Here is a 19,973-nt window from a genome sequence, read left to right on the forward strand (position 1 = left end):
AAGGATTTTTCATATGCATCAAACCAGACACAAATATGGAACTTTGAACTTCTCCAGGCCAGGAGAGAAATTACACTTTGTTGGGAAAGTATGGATGCTCCTATAGTGGGAATGTGGACAAAGGAACTGCTGAACTGCATCGGACTGGATTTTGGTTGATTTTTTTGTGAATATTCTTAAGAAACATTGTCAACATTTTTTTCCACCAAAAAAAGTTCAAAGATTTTCCAAAAAATTTTAAAATGTGGACATCAGAAGTTTCACTATGAAAATTTTCAAACTTTAAAACGGGTCAATTTTGACCCGCAGGACGACACGAGGGTTAATTTTACATCCCACTACTTTGTGACTTGTCTATATGCCAGCTTCCTTATTTTCATGCACTACAGGCAACTGAACACAAGGAAAAAATCATTAAAGCATATTCTCACACACAAAAGCACAACTATTATTTAGACAAAGAGAAAACAAAAATAATTTCCAGGACCTTCAAATCACACAACTTGCAGGTTTAATCTTTTTTTTTTATTAGCATTTGTCTTTCTCCAACGTCATATATGGTAAACCCTCGAGTCCTTGCAAAGTTTAGTTCCCAGAAATGTACAGCTTTAATTTCTTCAGCAAAAACCTGCCTTTTTTCTGCACAATCCACTCATCACAGGTCAGAACACAGAGCTCTCTATCCCAGTCACGTCTGGAGGCTTTAAAAGCACTTAGTGTGACCGACCAAGCTCTCGGAGGCGAGGTTTGCGCCGTTCTTATGTATTATAAAAAAGGGGGACAGTGTGAATACATCAGGCCTCGGATGAATACAGGCGCTTGGCAATGTTATATACAAACAGGAAGTGGGAGTGCAGAGAGAGGGGGGTGGAAGGAAGAGGGGGATTATGGGAGACCCCGGTGTGGTGGTGAACGTCCCCCCCTCTCCTTGTGGAATGGTCCCGAGTGGACAGAATTCCCTGTATGGTCCACGAATCCCACAATGCATTGTGAGTGAGCGAGTGAGAGCGCTCAGGGTGAGACGGGTCGGGAGGGCGGAGGTCATGGAGGGGATGTGAGGAGAGAAGAGAGGGGGGTCGTTATGACACCCTGCACTTTCAAAAATCACTCCTCGGGTGGATTTTTTTGTTTTTTCACAACCGCAGAAAATATTTAAACATTCAGTTTTAGGGCCAGTTGGCAAATGGAACAGAACAGGTAGAATCCGGTGAGGGGCAGACCGAGCTACCCGCCTTTACCCCCAGGTTACACTCTGAAAACAGACCCAACATGTTGGTTTGGGGGTTTTTTGTATAATACATGTATGTATAAGTACTGTATATGTATTCTTTATTGTTATTTTACAAGATTCCCTGATGGCCAGCGCAGAGAGAAACAGGAGAAAAGAAAAAGGGAGGAGGAAGGGAGGCTTGTCCAATTTTACATACTGTAGAAACCAGTGGTGGAACAGGAGAGGAGGGACGCAGTGCCTGGATTTGTCCACAGGGAGGAGCACTTTGTGTCTGATCAACCCCAATCAGATTGGAAGGTAGAGACAGTGGCGGGAGGGAGGGAGGGAGGGAGAGCAGAGGGGCTGAGGGAGGGAGTCCACCCTGTCAGCTTGTTGTTCTGTTGGGTTGTCTTCAATTGGTCAGCTGGTTTGTTTGCTTGCTTGCTGGGTTGTTAAGTGTTTGTAATCTCCTCATCCTCCTCCCCTCATCCCTCCCGGCTTGAAGTGAGCGATCGACGGAGGTCTGACTGGCCCACGTCACCGATGGTTTCACTCTGGGGATAGAATGACAGTTTACACAAACATGGTAAATGAGCATCAAGTAAGAAATGTTGTAAAGGATGAAGCTGGTGTTGTTTAACAATATGGATGACGATTACTGGAAATCAAGAGAGGCCAATAACTGATATGTGGACCCGATATACATTAAAAGTAATGTTGTAACAGCATATGATAGCAGTGAACCTGTCATTCATAACTAGAATAATAAGGGTGACTTTCACTGAATGTGTAAAATAGAAATAGGAGTGAGGCAGATGGGTCGGCCCATGTGAGCCGGGTTCTGCTCAAGGTTTGTTCCCGTTAAAAGGGAGTTCTTTCTTGCCACTGTCGCCTTAGGTCTTGCTCAGGCTTAATGGGTTCTGTAAAACATCTTGAGACAATTGTGGGAAGTACATGTACAGTGGTGGAAAAAAGATTTCGGACACCCTTAAAATTTTACACGATCTCAAATATTATCATGAAATATTAGTGGAAAAATCTTTTTTGCGTTTCAAAAGGTGCAGCTGCATTAGACAGACAAACAAATACAAATGACTTTTTTTTTGTTTATTGTTTACAAAAAAACTAACAAAACTACAGTCTAATAAAATGGCCCAATACTCAAAATCTCTTATTTTCATGGAACCAATCAATTTTAAGTTTTCAATGGCTTTTTTTGTTAGAATTTGTTTAGTACTATGGCTGTGATTGTACTAAAAGAAATTATACTTGAAGACCTAAGACTGATTCTTAATGCAATATTTCACAAATGTGTGGGGTGGCTGAAACTGTATTTATTTTCTAGCCTGGAGTTAGGTAAGACAGACACCACACTCATATCTGTATGTTAAATATGAAGCGACTGGTTACCTCTAGATGCTGGTACGTGCATTTTGTTGGACACCTAATGCAGGCTCACATCACAGAAGTTTTAAAATCCTAACAGATTTAGTGATCAGGTTGCATCACGCACATTAGGAGAAACTCCACATAATCTTCTCTCTAATCTCAGACATGCATGAACTACACAATCTGAAAATAATGGCACATTATACGCTACAGGATGTTAATTAAGATTATTGTGCCAAAGGGAGTAATCAGGCAGCTGTGCACCACCCCACATGATCTCAGTGGGAAACCTGCTGTAACACTAATCCTACTCTGCTGGGAGAAATGAAACAGAAGCAGAGGGCTACACAAGTCTGGATGAGAACATGGTGGGGACGACACATTCAGCATGGTCAGAACTGCAGTTTTGTCATCTGTAGCTAACATTAGCCTCAGGGGATAGAGGGTTTGGCACTGCTTGGCAACAGAGACTGCTGCTCCAGGTGCCGGCTTATTATCTTAATCCTCCAGATTTTAAAGCCTGAATATCACGCATGTTTGATATTAAGTGCAGTTCAGGAGGATTCAGACCGGACCTGTAACATCTCACATTACCAACATTGGTTCAAACCAAGACATCAGACCAGATTTGGCCCGTTTGGTTGGCAGGAGGGGTGGGATAGGGGTTTAAAACTCCTGTAGTCTCTCTATCTCCAGTTTTTATGCTAAAATGGTGCATTTGTTGTGGATATTATCAGCTGTGGTTTGATCCTAACTTGGCACCATTATTGCATATATGGTAGCTAATTATTTATGTCGGGGTTTTCCACCACAGAGGATTTTTTGGCAAACCTCTAAGAGGTTATAGCCGGTGCCAAAGGAAACTCACCAGTGCCAAAAGGATAAGAATTCAATTTGTATTCTTTTCCATTTGGCACCATCTTATTCTATCTTTATTTACTGAAGCAAAATAGACTATTTTGTTCATGAAATTGTCAGAAATAACAGAAAAATGCACAGATTTCTTCAAAATAACACAACAGACTAAATGCTTTGACTGTATGCTGACCGATAACACTTACTGCTGTAGTCATTAAAAGCTCTTTCTGAGACTTCTTATCATTAGTACTGATAACAAGTGTCAAACTAAAAGGTGGCGATAACTGCACAGGGTGGGACATTTAAGATCAGTAGGAAAATGTGGAGGGCAACAACAGTTCCTTTTGTTGGGATAATAGAGAAATAATAAAATAAAAGTTGGATTCAATATCAGACTGTACTTGATCTAACTTTGACAATTTAATGAGCAGTTTTTAAAAAGTTCAATTACATCAATACATGTGGAAGTCGAGGCGCTGAAAGTGTGAAAGAATAAATAGGGTTATTAACAATTTCTTTAAACTTAAGCCTCATTGTGATAACTTTGGGCAAATACACCCACAAATCAGGATAAATTGTTCTCCTAATGACCATAATTTTAGGAGCTGTGGATAAACACGCATTATTTAAATTGCATGTCCTTTATTGAACTATTGCAGAAACACACAACTGTTACTGGTGCTGACCTTATGTAAGCTTCTTGGCTTTGTTGTAAAGCGAGTCGACCACTTTGCTCATGTTCTGAATGGTCTCCAGTGCTGCCTCGTACGTCTTGTCCACCACCGGCTCATCGAAGACGATCAGCACGCCTTCACCTTGGTCCAATATACCTGTTGTGGAGGAGGAGGTGGGATAAAATCAGGAAATGACCACAGAGTGATAATATTTACAGCAAGGAAACACTGACATAAAGAGTTTACAGAAAAGACCATGACATACCATGAAACTTCTTATCCAGAATCATCTGTGATAATTTCCTCTCCACATCCCCCTGTAAGGCAGACACAATCTGACTGTAGCTTTTCCGCTGTAAAACTTAAACAATTACTTAAAATAGGCAACTAGAGTGAAATGACAACTAAAGTCTTTAAGAAAATACGGATCAGATGATATGATGATGACCAAAACCTTACCTTAGGTAGTTTGATGAGGGAGGAAATGTGTGCTATCTGTTAAAGAAAAGAAGTACAATCAGACTGTTTCAAGACCCTCAGCAGCTTTAAGCATTTTAGTACAGACATTAAAGTATACACCCATCAGCCACAGCATTAAAACCACCTGTCTAATATTGTGTAGCTAAAACAGCTCTGAGTCATCAAATCCTGGTCTCCACAGACCTCTGAAGGTGTCCTGTGCTGTGCAGCAGATCCTTTAAGACTAGAAGTTGCAAGTTATGGATCTGATTTGTCTTTCTAGAACATCCCACAGGTGCTCGATCAAACTGATATCTGGGGAATTTAGAGGCCCAGTCAACACCTTGAAGTCTTCGTCATGTTCTTCATTCCACACCTGAACCCTTTCTGAAGCGTGCCAGGGAGGATTATCCTGCAGAAGGAGCAACGTTTAGGTAGGTGGTACGTGTCAAAGTAACATCCACATGAATGCAGGACCCAAGGTTTCCCAGCAGCAGAACATTCCCCATATCATCACACTGCCTCCCGCATTGCAGCCTGCTGCCATCTCTTTCTCAAGTAAATAATGCACTCAGCTGTCCACATGATCAACAAAAATAAGTGATTCATCAGACCAGGTCACCTTCTATTGCTCCATAGTCCAGTTCCTGCTGCAGTCGCTCTTCTGAGGATCAAACCATACAGGCCTGCTTCCACTTCATGCCCATAACCCTTTCATTAGTTGACCGGCTATCCTCCCTTGAACCTTTTTTGCAGTTTCTAACCACTGCACACCAGTAGCACCCAACAATCCAACAAACCAGCCATCTGTTTCCACAAGTCAGTCCTTGCCAAAGTCACTCAGATCCTCAGGCTGTCAATTCACCTTCTTCCAACACATCAGGTTGAAGACACAGCTGCTCACTAATAGATCCCACCCACTGACAGGCGCTATAGCAACAACATAATCAATGTTATTCACTTCACCTGTGAGTGGTTTTATTATTGTGGTGACTTTCATATATAAGTCTTAATGAACCGCTTCCATGTCACGATGTTGTTCCATATCTGTCTGAACTGACTGAGGATGATTACCTGGACCCTGGAGAAAGGCTCGATGACCCTGATGAGGTTCTGCTCCAGCAGGTTGTCATACAGCTTGGTCAGATGGGTGCTGATTATGGGATCATCCCTCAGCTCTGCTTTGTACTCTGTTAGTGCCTTGGGGAGGATAGGAGCGATTTTTTAATGACAAATTAAGGGTGAAGTGGCTAAAACACAATTTAAAAATTACATAAACATGCAGACAGACAGTGTTTCAATCACAGCGGCTTCAAGTTTGTCCACAGTTTACAAAAAGTCCACACACAGCATCAAACTCTACACACACAAACCTTTTCAAAGTCTGCGAGCGACCGGTTCTTGCTGGCTTGTGCCACACATTTCAGTGAGTCTGTCTGTAAGGAAAACAAGTGAGAAATATGAAGAAAGGGTTACAGGGAGATGGCAGCGAATGAACAGCTTTTACTAAAAGAGACGAGTGTTGTACTGAATGCAAAGTAAGCAATTTCAATATCTGTTCTTAAATAAATCCAGCAAAAACCATCCATCCAAATTTAACTGATCTTTGGGTAAGCATAGTTACTGTTGCTATGTCCGTCCATTCTCACATGTCATATTATGCAACTTGCAATGAAAACTGAGGCAGATCTACCACTAAAGTTAAACTACTGGGTTCTTGACTTCACAAGGAGGTCACTTTTCATAAATGTCCAGTGACCAGAAATTTTGCAGACTGAAATCTACGAGAGGTCAATGATTAGCTTCAGGGGTTGGTGCAAAACACTGCCTCTGATTTTTTTATGTTTCAAACTGACCTGTTTAGAACCATAACCCTACAAAAGGGCTTAAAGATGCTAAAAGACTGAGACTTAAACTGCATGTGCCACACACAATCTGCACTCTTTTTAAATCTAATTTATTGCTTTCTGAGACTTTAAGGCCTGCTTATATGTATATATATAATAAACTGATGCTAAATTCATTTTAAATTTGCAAAAATAATATAATCAAAACAATGCAATAAACTGTGTTCCACTACTATACATTAAATGAAGAAAAATGTACTGATCTAAAACAAAACTTTATGTATTTTGAGAAGAAACGTTAATGGGCTATTTATGCTGCCCATTGATCAGTGGATATTATGGGGTTCAGGGATGTGGCTTGCAGCAATTCTGACACAGGTTTTAAAATGTTTTGCTTTTACAAATTCATTTGTCCTCCTCCTGTGACAATCAGGCTTTTGATTGCATCTCATGCTGCAGGTGAGTGAATATTGAACTGAAACTTGACTTTTAAAAAAATGATACATTAAATTGCAATATCTGCCAAAAAATTATAATTAAATTGTTTTTCAGAATCATTCAGTCCCAAGTTCTGGGCGTGATCTTGGATTTTAAAACCTGTCAAGACTTTTAAAGATCTGTTATGGCATTCGATTTTAATTTAGATTTTTTAGATTTTAATTTAAGCTACGATAGAACAATCTCTGTTCAAGGAAAGCTTAGCTAAAAGTCGATTCTTAAAGCTTCGAGTAGAAAGTCTTAGGAATGAAGAGTGATACCTGTCTGCCAGCATACCGCAGAGCTAGTTTGCCACTGATGAGGGCCTGGACATCCTCAGGCCTGAAACAGAAAACAATTTACATCAGACACAAACACTGTATGTCCCCCCTCAGTGAAAATGAAATATATTTAACTTTTAACACAGTCGTACATGCTACATAAGATCTATTAAAGCCTAATTTTAAACTATAGATGCTACAGATCTGTACGCAAACCACTTACGCATTGAGCATGATTTTGCAGAGCAGCATGTATTTGAGGGCTGTGATGGCTCGAGGGCTGTCAATGGAGTCGTAGCCCTCGAAGGCCTCATAGAAATAGGAGTAAGCTGTCTTCCAGTCTTTCTCCTCTGCTGCGTGAATGATCCCTGGAAACACACGAACACCCACATGAATGTCAAATTAACGGCAGCGTTGGAGAGAGAACTGCAGCTTTAATTTTCTTAACAGATTATGTTTCGATCATGACAAGAAACTCTGGTGTATGTGTTGTTTATGGTACCTGACTGCATGTCTAAAGCTGCTTGTAGTTTGGGTGGGCAGTAGATGGCGTTGGCGGTTGTCCTGGCAGACGTGAGGGCGGCGCGGGCCTTGGGCAGGTTACTGAGTGCGTGGTATGTCTTGCTCTCCAGCAGCTGAACCTCCACCAACAAGGCCTTGTCGTCCATCTTCTTGAGCTCCTGTAGCAACTGGGAGCCTAGAGAAAGGAGGATGTGTAGTAGAGTCAACAAAATGCTTTCAGGCTGAGATTTTGGTGCAAATTAAAGAAAAAAAATTCAACCCTGGAGTAAGGACGTGAACTAACAAGCACAGTTTAAAACAAAAACCTCAAGCCAACAGTTTCATGACAATGTTTCTTTTGTCCTCTTTATATTCTGTAATGGCCAACCAGCTTTAAAACAACCTCCAGGAGGTTTAACACTCACCCAGTTGTAGTGCTTCCTGATAGCACTTCGTGTCGAAATACAAGGAGATGAGTCGAGCCTGAGGAGAGAAAAGATGTTATGTTCCTCCGAATGTATGCCTGATAAATTGTGCGAATATGTGCCGAGTTGTTGCTTAGTTGCTCCCTCATGCTATTAAATCTAGGAAACTGCATCCAATTACAGTCCATCTTGGGGTACATAGAGGTGGAGGAGCAGCACCTCTCGGTCTCCTGGACACGTGTGCCGCCTGCTGACACCCATATTGTTGTGTACAGTTACGTATATGGTCAAGACTTTTCATGTTTATTGTTTCTTTTTTTTTTTTTAAAGTTATTTTTTTTTTGGCCTTTTATCGGCTTTTATTGGATAGGTGCAGTAAGAGAGAGACAGGAAATGGGAGAAGAGTCAGGGGAAGACATGCAGCAAAGGGCCGCGAGCGGGAATCGAACCCGGGCCAGCTGCGTCGGGGACCAGCCCTGTACATGGGTCACCCACTCAACGCGTTGAGCTATACGGGCGCCCCATGTTTATTGTTTCTTTTGTATGTTGTCAATGGGTGATTGTGAGGAACAGAATAACGTTTAACTTGGTTTAAGAGATTAAAATGCACAAAAAATTGACCTCTGATATCCTCTGTCTAGCTTTATGTTACTACCTTCTCCCTTAGACCAACTATCTCAGGGCTCAAGTACACATCTGGTACGTGGAAAAATTTACACAACAAAAATGTGCATCAACTGCTAGAGCAAGTAGACCGAACATATACCTTTAATAGAGGTAAAATAGTGAATGATTTTTGTCAAAATTATCTAATTCTTTTTGGTGTGACAATTGTCTGTGTTACTTCCGTTAAAAAAAAAAAAAAAGACTTTCAAGAACAGGATTACTCCAGTATTTCTGACTGTAGAAGGCACAGACGGCCTGTAAACACCCCCATGTTTTCACAACTTTAAACTCACACTACGAATGAAAACTGACAGTCCTAACGTACTTAACATTTACCGATTATTTACTCAGGGTCGGCTCCAGAATAACTGATACCATTTCACAGAAGTCATTGGGGTGACTGCATTTTTTTCCAGTGTAAACTTTGCAAAGAGCAGTTTATATATTACAGGCCAACAACTAACATAATACATCAACAGTTCTTCAGCTGGGACTGATAGAGTTCTACTTTCATAAACCATATGAATATGCACACTGGTCTGCTTTGAGTCCGTTTCATTTCAGTATAAAACAATCAAGGTGAACATAATTGAATATGCTAGAAATAGTGGCTTTGTACGCTAATTTATATTTCATTGAGGCTGATAAAACTAGCAGTTACAGTGTAATCAGTGCACTGCAGCAGATTTAGTTAATCTAAAGATAATGCACAGATATTTTTCCTACGACTAATCAAATAGGTTTCAGTGCACATTTTGCTGCATGCACTACCCATGTAGCCTAAAAGCCCCACTAAAGTGTGAACAATATATTTAATTAACATATTTTTAAACACAATAACAAATAAAGTATTAAAAATACCAAATAACGCTGCACATATTTAAGGTTTTAGATTACAACACAATAGCATTAAACATGTTGGCAGTGTAAGCACTTCATAGTAACAGTCAGAAAACTGGTGACACAAAGAAGACTTTTTTTTCAGTTAGTCAGATATTGATCCAGTCATTTTTTTCCACATCGGTGCCAAAACCAGAGACCTCCCAGACATGTACTCTCCTAAACTTGAACTGACCTGTCTGTTTGGTGTGCAGGACAAAAAGTAACACAAGTAATGGAAATGTTTAGAGACCAACTATTTGAGGCATCTTGTTGACATTTGAGTACAAATCATCTGCTGTTGCTTGTCCCAATAAACATGAAAAGAACAGCTCCAGTGGTGAAACAGATCACACGGTGAAGACAAACCATGCGGCGGCACCGAGTCTTACCTCCAGTGCTTGTCTGAGGAATGTCCTCTTCTCAGCCTTGGCCCACTCTATGCATTCCAGACAGAGCTCTACCTCCTGACCTGTGGCGGCTTCCATGTCCAGGAACAGGTCCAGCAGAGAGCGGACGAGCCGGGCTGCCTTGGCCTTGGAGATAGAGTTAAGGAAGGGCCGTACATACTTCAGCAGGCCTCCGAGCTCTGAGAGGAGGGTCAAACGAGGGAAATGTGTAAATAGAAAACTTTTACCAAAGCAAATCAGATAATTCAGAAGAACAGGATGTGCCTCCTTAGCAATAGAGTCAATATGTCTCGTACGATTTCGGTGCAGACAGATATCTCATTATTCAATTGGACATGGTCGTGATCAGCAATTAAAATGTTTTCTGTCTAATTTGAAGCCCACCAGACATCTTGAAGACATGGACAGTCTGAAAATTGAGAATTTGGGCAATTAGGCATCATCATCATCTTGTTGTGTCATCAATGACTAAAACTGCAATGATTACTTGATTAACTGTTAACTATTAAAAATAATCTCCATGTGTTTTGATAACAGATTAATCAGTTTGAGTTTGCTTTTGTAAACTTCTTTAATCTTAATTTTTTTTAAAAAAAGAGAGATCTGAGGGCCTCATCTTAGATTTTGTGAAACACTGATGAACATTTTATGACATTTTATAGACCAAAGAGTGAATTACTTGATTGAGAAAATAAGTGACAATTAAAATAAGCAGTTATTTCAGCCCTATCAATGACAAGTAATTCCAGACACCAGTAAAACACAGGTCAGAATTTCTTTTGGTTCTACTTTTTGTTTTTGATGAGTTATAACACTCCCACAAGCCCAAACAGGAACACACTGGTCAGCCCAAAACCACTCACGCTTCCCACAGGATGTTTAAACCTAATATTTCCCCAGCACAACATGTTGCTTTGTTTCGTTTATTTAAGGGCAGCCACATCTGTCAGAAGAAGACCCTACAGAGACTGTTTCTATGAACAAAAAGTACAATTTTTTTGGCCCAGAACTCCACCAACTCCTTGCATTTCAGGAACATTATAAATGTGCATATGACTGTGACTCAGACTCTACAGCAGGGGTGTCAAACAGGTGGCCTCTGGACCAAAACCAGCCCACCGGAGGGTCCAATCAGGCTCGCAGGACAATTTTAGAAAAATTAAAGAGAAGACATTAACCGCAAATTTTGAATTTAGAAAACTATAAATTTATAATAATTCCTAGACCATGACAAGTTGTTCTGATCATAAAGTAAAATACTAGATTGCTCATGGTTGTTTTGTGGCTCAGTTTTGTAATATTGTATGCCTTTTTTTTGTCTGACTTGTCGTTTGTCTCATGTTTTTGTTGTTTTGTGTTTTCTTTTTGTCTCGCTTGTCTTATTTTTATCATTTTGTGTTGTGTTTCAATGGTTTTGTGTTGTTTGTGTCGTTTTGTTTTTTTTGTCTCATTTGTCATTTGTGTAATTTTTGTCTCGTTTTTTGCAAGCTCTTAAATTTTTTGGCAAATTTTCTGTCTCTTGTTTTGTTTTGTGTCAGTCCTCTCATTTTTTTGTCATTTTCTGTATCATTTTTGTAATATTTTGTCTTGTTATTGTAATATTTTGTCTTGTTTTTTGGTCTTTTTTTGCCTGACTTTTGTCGTTTTGATCATAAAGTAAAATACTATATCATTCAGTTCCATATACCTGTGACTAAATGTTGTGTTCCTTTGTAGACTCTCTGTGATCTGGAAGTTGTAATGTGGAAATGATGAACTGAGGCTTAATGTTGTTAAAATGAAAAAAATTGTTGTTAAAATGTTTTGTAAAAAGATAATTCCTCAAATGTGTACATTTGGAGTTCTGGTTATTTATAGGTAATAATGCTGTGATTTTACTGGTCACTTGAGATCAAATTGGGCTGAATGTGGAACCTGAACTAAAATGAGTTTCACACCCCTGGTATAGAGCATTTCACTCACATGCTGCAAACCGAAGACTCTTAACAGAATGTAAAAACAGCTGGTGTCTTTGCTGAACTTTCAAGACAGACTGATCAAGTTGTTTACTGTTTTGACAAAGTGTCTTGTCTCATCATTCCTTATGTGTGTGTGCTCAAACCAAACAGCGTGAAATGTGAACATCATGTCCTGTGTACCTGCAGCTTGTCCCGTCTTTGCCAGCAGCCCGCCCAGCTCCAGGATGCTCTGCTCTTTAACACGAACCGCCTCCTCATCGCTGTCCTGGATGTCCCGCTTCACTACAACACACACACACGTATGTACCGATGATGTAATCTGATCCGTATGAACGTGAATCAACGCGACTCACAAACAGTGAAGATGCTTATGTTACACTGCTGGGGTCTAAGAAGTCAAGTTATATCGTGGATAGATGGCAAACAGCCAAGTGGTTAGTGAAGCTGCGAAATACCGTAGCTGTCAAATTAAACAATAAACGACAATGACAGCTACACAGCTAAGCTTTAAAAAAACAACACAAAAACATGTGCTATATGGGTTTGTGCTAAACGCTATGTCAAAGAATGTAATGTCAGAGAGCTAACTCGGTTTCACTTTAATTTCCCTGCCGGCCTGACATTTGACAAGGCGAGGAATAGCCGCTAACAACGCTAGCTGCAAGCTAACGGTAACTAGCCAGCTGTCACCCAAACCCCTGTCAAATGAATGAGCCCAGCTAGCTAGCGTTAGCCCGTCTCATGAGCTAGCCGGTATGCCGCTAGCCGGCTAGCCCACTGCTGCTGACTCACTGTGCAAGCAGGGAGAAAAAAAGAGACGCTCAGCACTGAGCTAGCTAGCCTAGCTTAGCTTAGCTGCTAACGCGCTAACAGTGGAGCGAGCTAACTGATGGAGTAAAAGTACAGCGTCCGTGTCTGACCGTTTAACTACTGTCTTTCTAGCGCCGCGGCCCGTCGGTTATATTTACCTATTGAATGTAAGATATCGATAGAGGCATTCCGGTCTGTTCCAAGAAGAGACTGTGCTCTCTGAAACTCAGCCACTGCCGCGGCTGCCATCTTTCCTTCGCCTGCCTCCGCTCCACTCTGCCCGGCTGTTTTCCGGTCAGGTCGTACCCATGTTCGGAGCAACGCTGCCCCCTACAGGCGGCATCCAGCACCGCCTGCCTGAATGAATGCATGAACGAATTCAGATTCAGATTCAGAAAACTTTATTTGTCCCCAGGGGGTAATTAATAAGACACGTAGAGCAGGCAGTGCAACAATGAGGTAATAAAGAAATAGGGATAAATATATATACAAATCTAGAGCAAGCAATATCGGAATAAAAATAAAAAAGAGAGAAATAAGACAAAAAACACAGCTTAGTAACATGAATGTTTTATTTCGGACATGAGAGGGGGGAAAAAAGACACAAAAAAAAATCAAAATATCCAAAACAACAACAAAACAATATAAAACACAACAAAACAAGCAAACAATAAAACAAAGCAAAAAAAAAAGTAACTCAACATATCCGAAAAGAAGTAGGACAAAGCATAAGCTTATTTACTCCTACCCCTTTTCCATTTCAACCATCAGTCACTCTGTACCCCACCCCCACAATTACTTATGTACATATTTAGAACATAGAAAATAAGCAATATATATATAAAGACATTTAATAATCAGTGGTATACCTGTGTCAAACTCCCTCCTCTCTGTACCTTGTGAAAACCAAATTTTTGTACCGCTTTTAAAACTGGGTTGTGCTTGGACATTGCTTGAGCTCCACCTCCAATCTGTTCCACAACATCATTCCACATATTGAAAGATAAAATGACTTTAACGGGAGAAATCTTACATGTTTTAATTTTAAATCCCCCCTCCTGTAATAACCACCATCTCTGTTCAAAAACAAGTATAGTCATTTAGATACTTATATAATTCGACAGGCAATTTACACTACAACAATATAACATCTAATTTTAAAAGATTTCTAATGCAATTTACCCTCCAGCAGAAATTTAAAAACCTCCAGGTTTTTAAATTGATAACTGATCAATCCTGCACTATTCCTCTCCTTCATAGTGGGATTAAGACACTATGCTTTATAATTAGTGTAGTCGAAATCAAATTGCAGTGTGTTTTTATTATTTCTCATCTTTAATCCACATCTAACAAAGGTTGTTGTTGGTAGATAATATATTAGGAAATTACAGCATAACCAAACATTTTGCAAGATTATTTTCAATTTGTATCATTTATTATTAGAAAATGCTAAAAGGGAAGAAGTATGATGGGAATTCTACATTTTACTGGTCTTTATAACATTTTAGTGGGATTTTATTGTATTGCATATTTTATATACTTACTGTGGTTAGAGCGACAGGTCAGCCACGGGAAGAGTTAAGGGCCCCACAGTGACCACATCGGGGCTTGAACCTCTGACCTTCTGATCAGTAGTCCAAAGACTTAACCGTTGCGCCACCACTGCCCCTTCATATTGGTTACTGTGGTCTATTTCAATAAATAACTTTGCTATTTGTGAATTTATTTTGCATACAATTTCCACCAAAATTCTGGTTTTCATTTTGAGAAATTAATAATTCAGGGGTCATATTAAGCCAAAGATGCAACAGAAATGATTTTAAAATTACAGAGAAATGCATCATCAAACTAAAAACAACAGTATACAAGCAAGCACCACTACATGAAGGACATAAACTTATTTCTCAACAAATATAATTTTGATTCATAATTCATTTATCTGTCTGTAATGTTCCCTGCACTACTTATAAATAGTGCCTGCACATAAAGGTGACATACTCAAACAATTGATATGGAACTGACACTTTGTGGAAATAAAATCTTGGGGGAAAAAGTAAATTCATCCCACAGCAAAATCCATCAGATTTGAATTTCAATGTGAAAGATCAACAGATCATGGTGGCTAGAGAGGTACAACATACAGTAAAAGACAGCAATCACTTGTTAAATATAAAAAAAAATAGTCTTTATTTCAAAAAACATAAAGTGAGCACCAAAATAAACCTCAAATCAAATTTGACAGCCGTGTCTCCGTTCACAGGACGATGGACAGATAGTCACAAACCTGAAAGCAGAGAAAACAAGAATGAATCAATACTGAATCTGTTACAACTCAGAGTTATCTCCTTTAACTTTGCAGTAGCAGTAATTTATTCCTTTGTTTTGGATCACTATAAACATCCAGTCTGTTAAAGACATCACAGACTTGCCAGTGACTGTGTCGTACCTGGCAGCTTATCATTAGGTTGAGAGAGCTTTCTGTGCTGGGAGTTAAGGAGAAAACAGGGTTGTGGAGACAGTCCTCCATGTGTTCTGAGACTCTGGACTCCAGAAGATGCTGCAGGATGTCAGGGGTGATGTTCTGTTTCTGAGAACAAGATGTACAACATTACATTACATCATATTAGCCAAAGTAATGACTTACTTAGTTTTTTCTTTCTTTGTCCACAGGCATTCAGCATAGTCATGTTTTAGCCTGGAGGTAACTTATAAGTATCAAAGTAGGATGGATGGATGACTAAGAAGAATCCCTTCTGCTTGAATGAGTCATATAGTACACGTTCCAGGGACAGAGGAATCATGTTGATTTGACTTAGTGTCTTTGTAAGGTCTTTCTCTTACTTCTGAGATATGGAGAATTACGTCAAGTTTTGCCACAGATTCAGTGAGACAGCTGGAGGCTAACCTAACCCATACCAGTGAATCAGATCAACCACTACACTGAAACCACCCACAGGTGAAGCAATTAACGATGATAATCTCATTACAATCCAATGTACAGCTGGGAAACATTAGGTTCTGGTAATTATGTGAATGTTACTTGACAATCTCCACACTGTTGCAGATGAAGTACACTGCAAAAACTGCTCATAAATGACTCGAACACAACGAAGACTCCAATCAGATCGAACATATCTGGGATCCTTCAGAAGAAGAACACATGCAGGCCTCGCGACCCAGAGGATCTGCTGCCAGACCCCACAGGAAACCCTCACAGGTCCTGTGTCCCAGCCCCTATAGGTCGGGGCTGTTATGGCAGCACAATGGGGACCTAACAGGTGGTTATAATATTGTGGCCGATCGATGCACAACCACTTTCATAACGTGACTCTGAAGAAAATAAGATCCTCAGGCACATTCTGGAGCGTCTTTTTTTATATGAATCCCGAGTAGATTGTCAGATATCAGCTGACAGTTGACATTACAGTAACAATGCTGAGAGAAAATATGAATTACGTTTTGATTTTTGGTGCAAATCACAGCAAACTGCTGCATCCAAACTAATATACTGTCATTTTAAAACTTCCAACTTTGCCTATGCTTATGCCTCCACACTGCTCCAGTTTTTAATAGCCCTAAAACTGAGACTTTTGGGATCACTATCAAGAGATCAGAGTTTGACAAACCTACCTTAGTGTTGATATAAACTCCACATGGACAGGAGATAAAATGGCTGTTGATGTTCAGGTTGTTCCTGAAAGATTAAGACGCAGCATTGAAGCATAACAATATGTTGTCAATGCAACTTCAAAAATAAGGCACAGATTTCTGTCTTACAGAAATGATATCCCAAATCAAAGATATCACACAAAATTAAAAGTTTAAGATGCACTGAGCACCGCTTTGAAAACTGTGGTACAGTAGCTTTAGATTTGTGGTAATAATATTTTTGTAAAAACATATTAAAATGGGGAAAAAAAAAATCAACCAATGCCGACCTCACATGTTTAAAGCAGTGACTTCCCGTACTCACCTGTGACATATGGGACAAATAATATGCATTTCTTCCATCTCTTCCATCCCTTCCACAACAGAGGAGATGTACTGCTGCTCAAACTGCAGGTTCTTCTCGTACTCTTCAATAATAGACATTTCTGTGGTGCAAAGAAAACCATGTTCAGCTTGAGTATGATACTCATAATCATCAGGCTCACACAGCCTACATTTCTAATCCATGGGAAGAAATAACTCAAGCATCCACTACCATGTCCATGTATTTATTAGTTAGGAATGTATTACCTTGAGACATGAGCTCCTGCTGGATTTCTTCCAGCACTGCTAGTTCATCATATTCCCTTGTGACACTGAACATCTGTTTATAAGAAGAGGATCCAGAAAAACGCTTATTATAATAGTATTCAGCTCTTAAAAGTAATGTGTATTCTGGCTCTGAATCTGAGGACATCTCACATCTTTGCTGTGCTTATTCAGTCACTCACTATTAACTGTATGAGAGGGAAGACATATTTTAAACAAGATTTTTATTAAAAGTTCCTGCACAGTGTGAATGCAAGGCAGCTCTCCTGGAGATCAGACACTTGAACAGTTCAAAGCAGTGGCGGTTCTACACAGGGGCCTACAGAGGCCGCTGTGCTGACTGAATAAGAAAACTGATCACTTTAATCACGATGATATGTGCTACCGCCAAAACTGAAACTCTGTGCTCTATAGATGAATCAACTCAGCTTTACTCACTGTGCTGTCTGCCTCGTAGACAGAAGATCTGCCTGCGTTTGGTGGGATTCGATCTTGCGACAAATTTTGGAGACAGGAGGAGCTAGATTTCTTGTTGCAAGAGACACGCACAAAGTAAGCAAAGGAACATTACATCTTTTTTTGCCACAAATAAAAAAGTGAAAGCAACGAGGTCATGTCAAGGTGTTGAGAGAGATGAAGCATTAAATAAATTAATATATAACCGTAGTTGTAAACTATGTTTACTGTGCATCTTTACACAGATATAGAAGAATCCAGACAGGCCAAGGCTTTGGATCTTGACGTATCTGAGGACCAGTTTACCAGACAGCACTACCACCATATCCTGTTGCTGTAGTTCTAGGATTTTGAATGGCAGGAAACTACACCACTTTTGTTCCATGTGATTGATTTCAAATTTGACTTATGTTACACATTTCAACACCGGCCCTGATAACCCCATCGTTTCAGTTGCTTCAACTGTTTTTCAGCTGCTCCAATGCTAAAAGAGACCTAATACTTAGGAAATCACATTTCCTAAATTCTTTGATGTCTGGTTTAATCAATACTTGGTCACTGAATTGTGTTTTGGGAAATTTAAGATTCTACAAGCATCAAAGAGGAAAATGTAAAATGCTCCTGCTTTTATTAAATTTCCTTTTCAGCTCCGTCTTCTCTACATTCTCTTTCTGTTTCTTATCTTTCTTCCTCTGTATTTTCTTTACCAGAAACCGAAGAAGCTCCTGTCTTTGTGATTGTTTTCATGGAGCTCCACTACTTTTTTGTCCTCTTCTACTTCTTTATTTCCCTCCTCCAAATCTTGCTTTTCTTCCTGCAGTTCTTGATTATTTTCTTCCTGTTGTTCTTGACTGTTCTCTTGCAGTTTTTCTTTCTCCCCCTGCTGTGTATCCTTCTGCTCCTCTTTACTCTGCAGGTTGAGGATCTCCTGGTCTGTTTCTTCAGCTGATCCAGCTCCTCGTCTTTGGCCTTGTTGAGCTTTTCGTATCTCTGCCTCTGGGCTCTCAGGAGGTCTTTCAGTTTTTCAAAGTAGAACCTGCCTGTTCTAAACAAGGGAGGATCAGTTTTACTCTCTCGTCTAACTTCTGTCAGCCAAAAGTTCAAATGTTGGGGGTGACTGTGGCTCAGGTGGTAGAGCGGGTCGTCCAATGATCGAAGGGTCGGCGTTTCGATTCCCGCTCTGTCCTAGTCATGTGCTGTTGTGTCCTTGGGCAAGACACTTTACCCACCTGGCCTCCAGTGCTGCTACTCACACTGTAGTATGAATGTGTGTGAATGTTGGTGGTGGTCGGAGGGGCGGATTGGCAGCCACGCTTCCGTCGGTCTGCCCCAGGGCAGTTATGTTTGTTTCATTTTAATATGAAGCAAAATAAAAGGTTTTAGTGCTTAAATACCATTGTTGTCGTTGTTTTAATGTGCCCCTGTGATTAAACATTGGCTGCCCCAGTAAAATCTGCCTAGAACCGCCACTGATTCAAAACAACACACACACAAAACTGCTAACAATTACACAAGACAGTCCTAAAAGTGGAGAAAAATACGACTTGGATTCTGCCCGGTAGAGACTAAGACACCGACCTCCGCCATGCCGTCCGGCCCCCACAGGGAGGGCAGCCTCCAGTCCTCTGAATGCAGGGCGCTCCACTCCTCCTCCATCACCTCCTGGACGATGATGGAGGCCCCGGAGCCGCTACACTGCGGGCTCTCCCCCATCTGCCGGTATCTCTCCAGCAGCCTGGAGCGGCTGTTTTTCAGCCTGTTTACACAGCGCTTAAAAAGAGAAAAGTAGAAGAACACGACGTTAAAGCGAAACAAGAACTAGCATCGGCATGCTAACTAGCCAGCTAATTGACACGGTAAAGTTTTATTTCTCACCTGTCGGTACATTTCTTTCCATGGCGGAGTCCTCCCTTTATAAAGTGACTGGTGTCTTTGCAATGCGTCCATTAAAAGTGCTGCTAGGGGGTTTATGTTTTTATACTAAAACTCGTTGTTACAAACAAGCTAAAGTTGAAGAACACTCCAAAACCATAACATTTCAGCTTTTCACCCCGCGCCCCGGAAGTTAATGTGCTCTTCCGGGTTGTATGACGGGCTATGACGTTTCTTGCTGCTAAAACGCAAAACCACCTTAAGTAAAATAAAATAAAAATAAAAATGAACAAATAAATAAAATAAAATAAAATAAAATAAAATAAAATAAAATAAAATAAAATAAAATAAAATAAAATAAAATAAAATAAAAACTGTTTGTTTCATTATTATTATTATGAATAATTACAATTACATCCTGGTGTATTACTATGATTAAACAGTAGCAAAATACTGAGTCAAAAATATTGACACTGACCAAAGTATGAACCATGAGACAGAATAGCAAACAAATTACATTTTAAAATGTACATCAACAAATTAA

At 40.0% G+C, this 19,973-nt stretch overlaps 2 protein-coding genes across 3 annotated transcripts; both read right to left on the reverse strand.

Moving 5' to 3' along the window:
* Positions 1-503: 503 nt before the first annotated feature.
* LOC111566415 (26S proteasome non-ATPase regulatory subunit 11A) lies at positions 504-13,161 on the reverse strand. Its single transcript, XM_023266995.3, has 13 exons — positions 13,003-13,161; positions 12,215-12,316; positions 10,059-10,255; positions 8,122-8,179; positions 7,698-7,892; positions 7,419-7,563; positions 7,196-7,256; positions 5,964-6,026; positions 5,665-5,790; positions 4,591-4,626; positions 4,397-4,448; positions 4,144-4,287; positions 504-1,764 (listed from the first exon to the last, which is right to left on the reverse strand). The coding sequence occupies exons 1-12, from the start codon at positions 13,091-13,093 to the stop codon at positions 4,145-4,147; spliced, it is 1,269 nt and encodes a 422-aa protein (XP_023122763.1). The 5' UTR covers positions 13,094-13,161; the 3' UTR covers positions 504-1,764; position 4,144.
* Positions 13,162-15,002: 1,841 nt separating this feature from the next.
* rpain (RPA interacting protein) lies at positions 15,003-19,632 on the reverse strand. Of its 2 annotated transcripts, XM_023266997.3 has the most exons (8): positions 19,433-19,632; positions 19,136-19,327; positions 17,540-17,629; positions 17,084-17,156; positions 16,818-16,938; positions 16,475-16,538; positions 15,291-15,431; positions 15,003-15,128 (listed from the first exon to the last, which is right to left on the reverse strand). In XM_023266997.3, the coding sequence occupies exons 1-8, from the start codon at positions 19,502-19,504 to the stop codon at positions 15,099-15,101; spliced, it is 783 nt and encodes a 260-aa protein (XP_023122765.2). In that variant the 5' UTR covers positions 19,505-19,632; the 3' UTR covers positions 15,003-15,098. The 2 variants fall into 2 exon arrangements, with proteins under 2 accessions (XP_023122765.2, XP_023122766.2); XM_023266998.3 differs by lacking the exon at positions 17,540-17,629.
* Positions 19,633-19,973: the final 341 nt, after the last annotated feature.

This window comes from Amphiprion ocellaris, chromosome 19 (assembly GCF_022539595.1).
Source record: "Amphiprion ocellaris isolate individual 3 ecotype Okinawa chromosome 19, ASM2253959v1, whole genome shotgun sequence".
Taxonomy (NCBI): domain Eukaryota; kingdom Metazoa; phylum Chordata; class Actinopteri; family Pomacentridae; genus Amphiprion; species Amphiprion ocellaris.